Raw genomic sequence first — 14,780 nt, 5'->3', positions numbered from 1 at the left:
CAAAACCCACACCACCAAAATTGTAAAAATAAGTCAATATAATTTCTATCAACAATTTCTCGTAAAATGTTTTTTTTCCAACATTCTGACTGTCTGATACTAATCATGGCTGGGGTCATCATCTGTAGAGTTACTGTGTATAACAACAAAAGTTTATTGAAAATCATCCCACGGTCATGGTGAAGCAAAAGATTTATCAATTAAACAAAACTGACGCCAAGTCAAATCTCCAGGCTGTGTCAATCGAACTTCATCGAACAAAGAACACTCATCGAACTAAATCGAACTTATCAAGAAATTTTCGTAAAGTTTGATAGCTGTTCGATCGGGTTCGGTAATCGAACAGCTATCGTTCGATTTTGTTCGATAAAGTTCGATGGTTCGATAACGAAAATCGGTTCGATAGGGTTCGGTTGACACCGCCTGGAAATCTGTCGATTAAAAATTTCCAATAAAATTACAATCGAAACTTATCTCTTAAAATGCTTTTTTCAACATTCTGGAGGTGTTCAAAGTTAGAGGTATCATATGTAGAGCCAAGCAATACATGAAAAGTCATTTGCTATCCCATTTACCATGAGATATACGAGTCAAGAAATCAAACAAAAACCAACAAATCATGTCTCTTCACTTTCATATCACATCGTATTTATCCTTTATATGGATGGGGTAACCAGAAAGTCAATCCACAAGAATAGCCATCTTCCTTTATTATGGAGTGTTCCAAAACTATTGGTAGGTTGTCTGGAAGTAAAGAAACCCACACAGTTTGATTTATTTTAAAGATTTAACTTGAAAACAAACTGCATCTTTCTAGCAAAAACTCATGTTTCAACCTGCTACATAACAATCGCCAGTCGGGTCTGCTACTAACATGTAATAGTTTTATTATAACTGGGCTTGAGAATCCGTAAGGAACTTGTAACATATATTATATATATAGTTTATCAGTCGACTTGAATCATGATACATTACTTATACTTCACTGGATGCATTTTTCGCTGTGAAATTAAAAACGGGCGTCAGTCAGGGCGTACGGAAGGCGTTTTGACACGGGAAATTATGGAGAAAGCCCGTTTTAACAAATATTTCCCTTTTGGAAAACGGGAAATATTTAATAAACTTTGCAACAACTAATTATTTCAATTAATTTGAAAAAATATTCTCAACCGCTGACCAGGGTTTGCGGATTCACTCCGACAGACATGTGTTAAAAAGAAAAAGAGAAATAGCCGTTGTATGTACTCAGTCCAGCTTCGCTATACCTAGCTTTAGGGTGATTTGAGAGCAGTGGGGGCTAGAGGAGGAAAGGATATAAAAAATACAAGAAATAAAGAAGAGTTTTGTTTGAATAAAAAGGTCAATACCACTTTCTCTCCCTAAAAAGCTTGTCTGGCACACACAACATGTTGGCCACACAACAAGTTGGCCACACAACACCACCTTTGCTAACATTTTTGTTTACATTTTTTTTGCTGATGAAGCATTTTTAAAAGCGCGGGATATTTCCGACCATTAAATTTTCAAATTTTTAGAGTTTTGGATATTTCCGACCATCAAATGATATTTCCGATCATCAAATGATATTTCCGACCATCTAAAGATATTTCCGACCATCAAATGATATTTCCGACCATTACGCTATGATATTTCCGACCATTAAAGATATTTCCGCCCGTCTACGGAAAAAAAATTTGCGTCCGCGCCGCTGCACTAGCCAGATAGATAGAGCCAAAAACTGATTTTGACCAAGGACACTTGTATAGCGTAGCTGGACTGAGCACAAATTTATTTTCTTTGAACTATGTGTGTCGTCGTGAGAATAGATATTGTCTTTCTTTGACCAATAAGAGGTCGTTCCTCATGTTTTTTCAACCAATCAGAAATACTTTTTAATAAAAGTACTTAACAATGAAAAACCATCGTCAGACAGATGGATTTTGCACGGAAAGTTTGTTGCTAAAGATATTTTATGAAATTCCTTTGACATGATTGCAATAACAAGAAAACAACAATCGAACAATTACTTTATAATGAGTTTCATCACACCTTTATACAATCAAATCATTAAAAAAGAGAAAATTCTCTTTCTCGTGATGATGTTTAGATTTTGCTTTTAGCAGCTGTAGTATGATGTAGTCCGTTCCTTGTTCGACATCTTGCTATAGCCATTATAAGATTTGGGTACTTTGGTGAAAGTTTAGGCGAGTTTAGGCTATTTTTTACTCGTTTTTTCTTCGTCATTTTCAACGTCAACCTTCTAAGAGTTGTTTAAAATATTTGTTACACCTTGAAATAACTTACGTAATTTACAATTTAACTTTTTCGAAGCACCCTTTTTTCAAGGTTTTTGGCTTATAAATTGATCAAACTTATATTTTGTTTTAAAAATCTTCATTCAAGATAAAGTCAAATATAAAATCTTGCGAAAAAGTCCCTTATGAAAACTAATAAACTTTGCAACAACTAATTATTTCAATTAATTTGAAAAAAATATTCTCAACCGCTGACCAGGGTTTGCGGATTCACTCCGACAGACATGTGTTAAAAAGAAAAAGAGAAATAGCCGTTGTACTCAGTCCAGCTTCGCTATACAAGTGTCCTTGTTTTGACGTTAGGAAATACCAAGGACACTTGTATAGCGAAGCTAAAATACTGTAAAATACTGTGTAAAGAACTAAGAAACAGAACAGTTCTCAGATAGTGTCCCAAAAGTAACTTAAGATAAAAAACTACTCTTGTCTGGCACACACAACAAGTTAGCCACACCACACCACCTTTGCTACCATTTTTGTTTACATTTTTTTTGCTGATAAAGCATTTTTAAAAGCGCGGGATATTTCCGACCATTAGATTTTCAAATTTTCAGAGTTTGGGATATTTCTGACCATCTAAAGATATTTCCGACCATCAAATGATATCTCCGACCATTGCGCTATGATATTTCCGACCATTAAAGATATTTCCGCCCGTCTACGGAAAAAAAATTTGCGGCGCGGACACGCCAGTAGAAAGAGGGCAAGAGGGCCAACTACTCATCCCGTATTTTTCATCCTGCAATCCAAAGTTCATAGAGTTGTCCCGCATTTAAGTTAACTTACTTGTCACACCAAGATGGCGGCTGCGAGTTGCGGAAAATAGCTCTTAAGATTTTTGGAAGTGATCATAAAGCTGACTTTGACATTGCTTTTCGAGAAAGTTATTGTTAAAACTTTCGAAATCAAGTTATCGTAGTGTTTCTTTTTGGTTTAGACAATTAAATACATGTCATCATCCAACATTACATGAAAAATAAGCAGACATAAAATGGCAAAACAACCGCAAATTTTAAAAATTGAACCAGACAATGAGCTAGTATTTCGAGGTAAGCAGACAGTTTTGAATCAACTGGAATGCATAGTTAAGTTTTGATTTTAATATATTTTGTATCTTTCTGTTCGATTACTTTCAATCATATTGAATTAGAGATTTGTGAGATTACTTAGAGATTGTGTTGAATGGGCCATTCCAGAATTTGTCTGTAACAGGCTGACAAGGGGGCGGACGACGAGGGCAAAAGTTTTCACCAAAATTCGAAATTTCCAAGGCGAGAGAAGAAAATGTATGAATTTCCAAGGCAATTGAACTAAAAAAGGCAAAAAAGAGTGGAATTTCCGACGCATTTTGCAAAAGTACATGGATTTTTATCGGAATTTCCGACCACCACTGGTACTAGGACGGCAATTTTTTTTTTTCACAAAAATTTACAACTCATCTTTGATTTCAAACAGCTGCGGAGGAAAAAATGTTCAGACAGTGAAACTTTCCATATTTATCAGAAAATACTTGAGAAATCCAATGGTGCTACTCTCTGAAATTAATTCTTTCATTAAAGTTATTATTTTTTACTTTTCATACTTTGGCAAGCATTTTCAGCCTGAAGATGAGGACTAGAATTATAGAGACTGGTACCACTGAAAAATTTGACCCTTTTTTAGCCTAAAACAGTTATTTATATGCCATGGGGAATTTTTCCTCCACAGCGCTTTGATTACAAAGATACAGTAGGTAGGTTCATCAATTTTAACTTCCGCTTTATAACGTTTGCAATGTCTTCTTTTTCAAAAAAATGTCTTTTCATTTCTTCCTTGAAGTGTTAGCAAGCCATTGCTAAAAGAATTTGATAAAAGTCTGCAGTCAAAATGAAGATATATGTGGATTTTTTTTTATTGGATTTTGAAATCGGAAAACCATCAAAAAGTGTATATTTTGGTGCCATTTTATACGCCATTTCTGGGCTAAATTTTCAACCTCAAATGTCTAAAAAGGTGCTATATTTAGCGGAACCAAAATCTCAATATCTCAGGAACCGAATCATTAGGAGGTGTATGACCCCTCATTTTTTTTCTTTTTTGAAGCTCTACAAGATGAACTAGGTTTGATTACCACCAGAATAGTTTCAATTTGACCCTGGAATGGCTACCCTAGAGACAAGATAATTTATCACGTTTTATTGGCCGAGGGAAAGGAAAGTAATAATGTATGTATATATGTGGCCAAAATTACTCCATGTGGAGTAATTTGTTATTCGATACCGTCAACTGGTCTAACTTGGGACCGTTGGTCGAAACATGGGATTGTTGATATCTGGACTGTATTTTGACTTACAACATACCGTAGGGGTCTAATATCGACATGCGTCTTCTAATTTCGACGTAGCTGTGGCCTGGTCTTCGAAATAAAAAATCAAACATAAACAAATACATACTAAAGTTATCAATCAATCACTAAATTGTACTCTCCCTATCACGTCACAGATTGTTAATATAATATGAGAAATGTGAAGTGTTATTACTTATATTTGAAAAGAAAACTTTAACGATGTAGTAATCACTAAAAAACTAATTAGCATGCTTTCAACGAAAAGATGCCCAAATAACAACAACATTTTGCATGCGAGGAATTTTTTAGTAGACCTTTTTACCGTGAACCGAAAATAATTAAAAGAACCCGGTTTCCTTATGAATTTGAAAAGGGACCGGGTGTGCTAGGTGCAGTGCCTAGAAGTTTAATGCGGCCTCTTAGCGCCTAGAGCGTGTGCTTGCAATAAACAATAAGGACGGGGAAACCAGGTCGACTAAGCGCGCAAATTATTTTTATCATGTGACTTGAAGCGTAATAAAGTTGTAAAATTTTAATGATGGACACAAGAAAGTTACGAGGAAGTTTGCATGCGTTTCGTGTGTTGTGTGAAACTGCTTATAATTTGGCTGTTTTTTTTATTGAAAGGATTGCAATGTTTACTGAACTTGTAGTTTGATGGATGAACTTGTTCGATAAGAATGATACCAAGAATTTCATTCAAGGTTTGTTTTGATTATTTTACAGATCCGGTGTCGAAATTAGAAGACGCATGTCGATATTAGACGATCCCACGGTAGTCGTCTAAGAAAACAGCTATTTTTTTTTAGAATCTTCCTTACAATCTAGTTTTTCTATTTATAAAAAAGTAGATTGCTGACGTGTGGAAAGGAATTTCTGCATGACTGATCCTTTTGTTTCGATAATAACATCAAAGCAGAAATTAATTTTCTTCTCAAGGCGGCAATCACAAATATCTTCGTTTTGCGTCGCCCGACCGACTCTCGAAAATTGAGTAGAATTGAGTCGGTGAGTCGGTAAATTTGTCAGACTTTTTATGTCAATGACCTTTCCTTCGTTCAAAAATTTTATTATTGCCAATTTTTTGCAAGCAATTTCTGGCGCATTCGCAGCATTTTGACTTTGTTTATCATTACATGCGCCATTTTGGGGTCAGAGGTCACAGTGTTCAAAGGTCATAATTTTAAACCACTCATTACACGCGGTTGTTTTGGCTGCTGGCTGGCTGGCAGTTTCCTCCAAGAATGCACTCCAAAAATGGATGGAAAAATGGAAACCCAAAAATTTTTACGACCGACCAACCAACTCACACTTTAGACCCAACGAAGACGCGAAATGAAGATATTTTTGATTGCCGCCCAATTCTTTTTTAATTCTCTTTCTTTTATAATGAAGGTCAATCAAACAAGTAACTAGCATATATTACCTCCGCTCTCTGTCTAAGGTTTAGATAAGCTATGATAGCGTCACTTAATAAGAACTTTTTTTTTCTTCGATCTTTTTTTTGCCACAAGCGATTATTCAAGGCTGAGATATAGAAGAACGGGTGTAGGCGTTTGCGCCTGCGTTTGGTGACTGACAGTTTTAGTTTCACTTTCACTTTCACTTTCACTACTTTCGCTTTCACTTTCAGCCAGCGAGTGAGCAAGCAATTCTTTGTAAGAGAATTGTCAAATGACTTCTTTCAGAATCATTGAACTTCTCATTTTATACTTTAAAGGCAGAATAATAATTGATTTCCGGGTCAAAATGTTTGGCACTTGATCCAATCGTTTGCTTATCTTTCTTGCGTGGTCGTTATTTGAATTTCAATATTCAATGCTTATAAAATACGGTTGTTATAAGAGTATTAAACTCCTGACTAATAGCAATTACAGTAACATTACATAACACGTCGATATCTCTTCACTCTAATGAAAATGTGATACAAAATTAAAGTGATGAGAGAATCACAAAAAAAATCAAGAATTGAAAAAATTGGACCTATCAACTTTTTCAATTCTTCCTCTTTGACCTTTTCGATTATTTCGATTTTTGATTATTTCGATCTTATCAGTTAGGGTCAGGGTTGGAGCTCGAAACACTGCGTCATTATTTAGATGATTACCATTGGATGAGTGCCAACTTAAAAGAGAAATAGTTAAGTCTGTAAAGTGTAGAAGAGGCCTTATTCTATTTCTTTGAGTGTAGAAAGGTCCTTGAACAATTTTTAATGTAGCACATTATAATGTGCAGCATCATTTATAATGTAGGACATTATAATTATTAAAAACCTACATATAATGGACAACATTATTTTCCGTGGTGAAATATGGCTGAATCAATAAGAAGTGGTCATTCGATTACTTCAATTATTATCAATTATTTCAATAATCGAATTTATTGATTAAAGTCTGTCTCAAAATAATTTATCAAACAAAAAAAATTGATTTTTCATTTTCATTTTTCTTTATTTTTCAATTTTTCAATTTTTCAACAAGCACAAAATCGCAACTTCATTCAAATTCTATCAAAAGTTACAGCCATTTTTGTCTCAGCTGCAAATTATTTTGAGATATACTTTAGTACCGTCTCGGAAAAGGTCCTAACCTTGAAATAAATTATAATGTGTAGCTGAAATTTGGCACAGAGGCTCCTTTTGAGTCCAAGAACCACACAAAAAAATTGACAATGGATTCCTAAAGTTTTAGACTGTTTTCAGGGCATCTTATGATGATGTCAATTTTCAATATAATCTTCCTTTTGTATAAAATTCCTATAATTTCGCACTAAGATTCTTGTCACTTTCCATGAATCTTTCCGCTATTTTCCCAGGATAACTGGCATGAGATTGGAAAGGGTTTGTTTCTAAAGGCATGGAAAAACTTATTTTTCAACTACCCTAAGTCCTGGCTTTTTTCTGCCAGAAAATTGGCAAAGGAATGTTAGTGCGGAAATGGGAATCTGATACAAACCGACCTTAATTTGCAAACCCCTTGCAAACTTTAAAACAAGGATGAAAAAACGATTTAGATTTTCTTTTTTCTATTTCTGTAAATTTTGGACCCTTTCAGTGGGTGTAGAATTCGCTTTTTGTAACCCTTAGAGAGACTTTCCAGGGTGTAAAAATAGGACCCATATGGCAGGCTGGCTCTAGGCTTTAAAAGAGCATCTAGTAACATAAAAACCAGAAAATGACTCTTCGATGTGAATCAAATATAGTGTACTCACAAACATCAATTTGAGAGATCTAGCAAAATTGATGACACTGTTGTCATTTCAGCCAAATTTCAGCTAGTCCTACACACCTCAACTTTTGAAAACCAGTTTCATCACACCCATCTTTAAAAAGGCAACCAAGGCTTACGACCGAAATTCGGACAAACCTCTGGAGTGATTTTTACGTTCCCTATAAATTAAAAGTAAATATTTTTGTAAAAATTATGTGGGTGAAGCGAGCACGAAAATTTTTGGTGAAAAAGTGGAATAGGGTGTTTTTAGAAAAAATTTGGATCAATTTGAAAAAGAAAAGCGCACCGCGCTGAATCTAAAAATAGATTTTATTTTTGACATAATCATTACTCTCATTGTGTTTGTACAAGTTCCAATCCCATCAACCTTTGCGTTAATCTCTTTTGCATCATTTGACAAAAGATATATAACAACTTGCACGTATCTTTAATTGAGCTGCATTGAATTGTGGGATTGCAACTTGTACAAATGTGAATTAAGTAATAATTATGACGTAAGAGTTGCGGAACGCTATTAAACTTATGGTAAAATTAATTTTGGCAAATTAACAGATAGTTTAAATTTGACGAGAATATAACTTAGATGATTTTGGTAATTTCTTCTTGCAAAGATTTCTTCCTATAATGTAATTTAAAGAATATATAGGGGATTAATATTGATAAATTTTGGTATTTGAATATTTTCTGTTCTTTTTTAACAGGTCCTTTTAAAGACGTTGTGACCACTATATTGAAATTGACCAACCCATCGGATGAACTAGTGTGTTTCAAGGTCAAAACAACAGCACCCAAGCGATATTGTGTTCGACCTAATTGTGGGCTTATCAAACCAGATGGAGGAGCTGTAAATGTAGCAGGTATGATGAATTCATTGTTTATCATAGTATGTGAAAAAAACTTGGTTGGCTTAACTTCAGGATCTTGGAATTTGAAGTTTTATTTGCTTGATAAAGAGCCAATACAAGCTCCGAATTATGTCTCAGAATAATTATGTTGTGAAATTATTTAATTTTTGATTCCACGGCACATTTTATATTTCTCCTTTTTTCCTTTTCAGTGATGCTACAGCCCTTCGACTATAAAGATTCAGCAGAAAACAAACGACACAAATTTCTTGTACAGTCAGTTATACTCAAAGACCCAATAGCTGAAGAAGAAGTTGAGGGATTTGTAAGTTGCTTGCACTGATATCTAGCTACTTGACTCGACCAGGATTCCCTTATAAAGGAAGCATGTGCAGTTTTAGAGCTGACTAGTTGTTTTTAATTCTAGTCGTCAACAGCGCAATTCGAATGTTTTGAAAGTCGAACGTTTGAAAATCTAGGTAAATTAAATAGCAACCTGAAGAAAAACTAGACACACTTCCACAGTAAATCTGTAATGTAAGCCTACTAATCTACTGTGTAGAGGAATATGATATCTTTAGTTGCAGGTCATCATGAAAAAAAATGCAGTTGTATTGAAGTTTTTACAAGATGCTCACATAATTGGCTATCCAAAACAATAGAGTTGACGCGTTCTTTAGAAAAATATAATATAAGTTTTTGTTTGAATAGTTAACGACCAATCCCATGACAAAAATTCTTGTAAATGTTCAACTTGACCCAAAAAATGTGTTTTTTTGTACTATTAGTTTCTATTGAGCACCAGTGCATACCTACCACCATTCATTATAAACTTCTTACTGATCTCCGAATTGGAACTAATATTAAATCAAGTCCGTTTCTTTTTTAGTGGAAAAACCTTGGAGATGGAACACCCGTAATGGATTCCAAATTGAAATGCGTTTTCGAGTTACCATCTGGCGAAAGTTCTTCAGAAAAGGTGCGATTCATCATTTCCCTCTGATTGACTTTAATAAAGGCCGAGGTAAACGATTCCAACATTCCATCTAACATGCCATTTTCTCTCTGTTGGACAGAATGTTGGAATCGTTTACTCGAATGCAAAATCGGAAAGGAAGAAAAAATTATGTTGGAAGAAGGAAAAAAGTGTTGGATGAGAGTTTGATCGCCATCAAACATTTTGTCCAACATTTACTTCTTCTTTTCGTGTTGGATCATGTTGGATTCGTTTACTCAGCTCACATCCACCATTTGAAAGGGAATGACGTCATTAGAAATAGAATCGAATCTTTTTTTTGTAAAAATTCGAAAAATCTCGTAACAAATTTAAAAAGATGGTAGAGAAGCTACTAGCTCGAATGTTTTTGTTTTTTTCGGAAAATAAACCAAGGGGGAGGGCTGAAATTAAGCGATCGTAGAGGGTGTGACCCTTTAAAGGTACGTTTTTCAGGCTTCCCAAAATGCACTGTGAAATTTTAGAAAATTTGACCATTTTTTGCCTTGAAATAGATAAATAAATTTCAGGAAATTGCACCATAAGAGTCGATATTTCGCCAGAATTTTCTCTGCATTAAGGGTCCAATTGTTAGACTATAATTTTTGTCCGCATGAACAGCAGTAGTGGCACTGGTTACACTGGGTATAAAAATCCTCGCCATTTCTAATTTGAAAAGAATGAATTAAAAAAAGAATGAATGAACACCCATGTTGGATGAAAATGATGTTGGACATTGCGACGAAACGATTTTAAGGAGATCCAACACCTTTCCAAAATTCATCCAACATTCGTCCAACATTTCAATTTCTATGTTGGATGAAATGTTGGAATCGTTTACCTCGGCCTTAAAGTTCAATGGCAAATCATATTAGCACAAACTAAGCATAATTGCACTGAGATTGGGTTTCTTGCATTACAAAGAAAGCCAAATAATTTTTTACATTACTCATGTTTAACTTGATCATCGCAAACAAATGAATGTCTCTTCCCCATCTATCACTGATGTTTCCACGATTAAATATCGATACTCTATTGAAAACACTCTCCCCTCATTTTTAGATACCATCTGATTCGGCTAGCAGTAGCTCACCACCTAAAGAGAAGAACACATCTTCTACAACGAAGGAGAGTGCAACAGAAAATATGCAGACAGCCAAAACAGCCATCGAAAATTCTGAAGTTCGCACACCCTCGTCATCCACTACTCATGTATCATCACCTGAAACTAGAGATAGTCCGCGACAGACGTCCGCTAAACAGCGCTCGCCTCAACAAAAACAGGTGAGTGAGCTTGGAGCATCAAAAAAGGGAAATCGATGATTCACCGATTTTGAATATTAAAATAAGATCATCTTTAACAAAATCTTTTTTGTTTTCAGCATACGATTTTCGTTATATTCAACATCATCAGAGCTATGATATGACGGGCTATCATAGCTCAAAACTGATCAAAATCATGTTTGATAGAACGAAAAGCTTATGCTGAAAATGAAAAAAAAATTGTTGAAATGAATTTATTTAATACTGAAAATCTTGGCAAACATATCACATTCAATGATTTTGCTTTCATCCATAAGTTTTAGGGAATCATCGGAAAATAATTTCGTAGTTTTTGATATTACCTTACTGTTTTGGAAAATTCCTGATAGAATTTGCTAAATTCGTCTTTCGTTGCTCTAATTTTTTTGCAGTTTACGTCTACGCAGTTTAACCAGGTTTAACTTTCAAGTTAACCTAGCTACGTTATTCAATCCTTTGAAAAAAGTTACAGTACCTTCACGTAATTCGTAATCCAAAAAAATCAGGAATAAAGTTGTTGAGAATTGAGACTATTGAGAGAATCAATTAGATATTCTGATGTCTCTGGTGAGTGATGTTATCGAACTTAAGGCCGGTCTACATTTTCGCGCGAAATGAGCAAAAACTTCATAACGTTTTTGTAAGGTCATTGGTCGGTTGAAAAATGAAGCAATTCCATTGGGCAAATATGCCGTAACGGTTTAAAAAAGTTGAACTTCTTTCAACTTTTTATTTTTTCGCTCGAAACTTTTTTAATTGCGTCATCCGTAGGCAAAAATGATTGAAAAAAAGTTTTCGCTCATTTACGCGCAAAAGTGAAGACCAGCCTTTACCAGTATGTTCTTTGTTAATGTATTCTTTACTAACGTTTTATAGGGGGAATCGGAAATTCGACAGCGAACAAATGTCACCAAAGCAAGTAAAACACCCGCGTCAACGGTATGTTATGCTCGCTCTCATTAATCACATTCTTCTAGTGAGCGTACTTTTAAGGTTTTATTATGCTTCCTTAACCCCCAGTTATAGTCGCCAGCCCAATTGACCAAATTTATCAAAATAAACAGGGAATTCCTCTAGGAAGAGAAATAAGGTTATTTAAGAAACGTATACCTTAAGGAAAGAAATTTTCGCGAGAAGAAATTTTCGCGGAATTTGATTTCGCGAATCAGAGTTTCAAAATGGCAAATTTCGTGGAATTTAATTTCACGAATGAGCCGATTTCAAAAGTTTCACGGAATTTAATTTGGCGATTGAGAAATTTCAAAAGAATTTTTTAACAGAGTAAATGTTTTTCATATTTTTCATCGATTTCAAGACATATTTCAGTCACATTAACAAACTTTAACCTTTACCACGCCTTCTCTTTGGGAACTTCACCCCGTGCACGCCTTGTCTTTTTGGGAAAAATGACAGTTTTACGCTTTCCGTCATAACTTTTGATCTACTAAACCGATTCAAAAAAATAAGCCCATTCTGGAAAGCCCAACTATCCTGCTTTCCAAAAATGTTAAAATAAAGGATTTTCCTCTATCAATAGTGACACAGTAGTCTTCTGCCTTAGAGTTGAAAAAAATTCAAAACGCAATTTGTCATATTTTTCAAAATTTTAAGTTCCGGTTAAAAAAAAAGTGGGGAGAACATTTGCGATACCATAATTTTCTGGCTCATTGTTTCCACCATTATAACTACAACTGCTAGCCAAAAAATCACAATCATACCTTTACTAGAAAAGGCAGAATTCATTTTTAGAAAACCTTGGTTTTCGAGAAAATTTCCACGTAAATCAGAGGCACGTAAGGCAGAGGCCCTTTGAGGTAATTTTTATGGGAAATATCACTAAAAACAGCTAAAAATGACTTTCCTATCATCAACCAGCATGAAAGCAATAGAAATAACATAGTATATATACACTTTGAAACTCTTTGCAGCCTTATCAGAAGCCTTAACTTGGGTTTCGGTGACGGTCGATGACGGCCGACAAGCCTCCAGTCCTCACCCTTAATGTACCGTCATACTAAAGAATAAGGATGCAGAAACTTACCTCAAACACTGACTAAACTACAAACAAGCAATACATAACATTTCCAACCAATAAAACAAACCATTTTCCACTAAATAAACATAAAAAGTTAGTTACAGCAGTCAATGAGCTCATAATTTCCAAAAGAATATTTTGCCTGATTTTCCAGTTTGTTTTGACAGTTAAAATCGAAAGTAGGTGGTTTCAAACTATTGAAAATAGTTTGTTTACATTTTCTCTCCGTCATATAAGACATTTCCCGGGATTTAAAGGCGTCTTTAAGGCGGTAGGGCGGCTTTTCTTAAAACCGCACGAAAAACGTATATTTACGGCCTTGGCTATAGCTTAGAACGTAAATTTACGGCCTCGGCGTGGTAAAGGTTAACAACAAATTAATAACATCAAGTATGAATGTTTCTATGATAAGTCAATCATCTTCATCGCCGTCTTTTTCCTCCAAAAAAATCGAAAATACTTCTTGCGTCCATCTTTACCTGGTCAATAACAACAAAATAATAGAAGAAAAATTAAATTCCGCGAAAATTTCTTTCCTTAAGGTATTGTAAAGTCAATCGTGAAAAGAATGTACCTAGAATTGACAAGTAAGCCAAGCCCAAATCAACTGTCATAGCCTCTCATTACTTATCTCCTTTCAGTCTGTCACTCAAAGTAGCAGAGCAGCAGAAAAGATACCAGAAGAGTTGATGACGAAAGAGAATAATAATTATATGATATTTGTTGTTGGTCTGGTGATGGCCCTCTTGATGGGAATCGCTTTGGGGAAATACGTCTTGTAATTAAAGTAAATAAATGAATGGATGGCTGAGATGAAAAATTGAACTGATTGGAAATATGGATCTCACAGTTTTTGTACCTGCAGCAATTGTGTTTTTTTTCTCGATCAATTTCATTTTGCTTCTTAGGATATGATATCTTGACCAAGAGTTCCCTTGACCAATCCCATGTTTGAAAAAAAAGAATAAATAAAAGAAGAAGGATAAAACAAAATAGTCTACAACAGTTTTCTATTCCATACAACATAATTGGACCCTTTTGAACATGAATAGCGAAAAAAGAGAATCCTCCTAAGTATCTGCTAGTTTTTGTTTTGCTTTTTGATTATAAATTTAACCTTTTTTGCTTTGTTGGAGAGGCATATTTTTCAAAGTCAAACGGTTGAAACTGTAAAGAAATTAACCCTACAGCAAATTAGATATTTTTAGATTTTGATATATGAAACCAGGGTTTTAATGAAATCAGCTACCTGGTTGGCACGAGGAAAGTTTGATTTTGATTTTGTTAACTGTAAAGTTACTGTTGAAATTCATGATTCTTCTGTGGATATTTCTTTCTTTCTTTTTTACAAGATATTTTAATTTTTTTACTACATGGCTCTTTAATCACTTTAACGTTTTGTAAGTGTAGTAACGTTCAAATCACTTTCACAGACGCTGGCATTGAAGTAGTCTGAGTACATCAATAATCGGTTATACCAATATGGCAGAGTACTACTATGCGTTGCATTTTGAATTTTGGATGCGAGAGATCTAGGTAGACTTTAAACGTCAAACAAAAAAGGGTCGTGTTATCCGGGCTAAAAATGAAGATAAACCAAAAACACAAAAAACATGAAATTACGGAGTTGAGTACATTGAAAGTTTATTTTGTGTAAGGGATGATGACTTATTTTGAATGGAGTAATGTAGTTGGTTACACCTAATATTTTATGAGTGTAACAAAATTCTAAA

The 14,780-nt window shown here is 34.6% G+C and overlaps 1 protein-coding gene across 1 annotated transcript; it reads left to right on the top strand.

Annotated features, from left to right (window-relative positions):
* The first annotated feature begins 3,091 nt into the window (after positions 1-3,091).
* LOC136798460 (vesicle-associated membrane protein-associated protein B-like) lies at positions 3,092-14,042 on the top strand. The gene is made up of 7 exons (XM_067055072.1): positions 3,092-3,364; positions 8,573-8,728; positions 8,929-9,041; positions 9,606-9,695; positions 10,773-10,994; positions 11,889-11,951; positions 13,689-14,042. The coding sequence occupies exons 1-7, from the start codon at positions 3,307-3,309 to the stop codon at positions 13,827-13,829; spliced, it is 843 nt and encodes a 280-aa protein (XP_066911173.1). The 5' UTR covers positions 3,092-3,306; the 3' UTR covers positions 13,830-14,042.
* The last annotated feature ends 738 nt before the right edge of the window (positions 14,043-14,780 follow it).

Source organism: Clytia hemisphaerica, unplaced genomic scaffold (assembly GCF_902728285.1).
Source record: "Clytia hemisphaerica strain Z4C2 unplaced genomic scaffold, Clytia hemisphaerica genome assembly, whole genome shotgun sequence".
NCBI classification, from domain to species: Eukaryota; Metazoa; Cnidaria; class Hydrozoa; order Leptothecata; family Clytiidae; genus Clytia; species Clytia hemisphaerica.
This window is presented reverse-complemented; position numbering and strand designations above follow the sequence as displayed.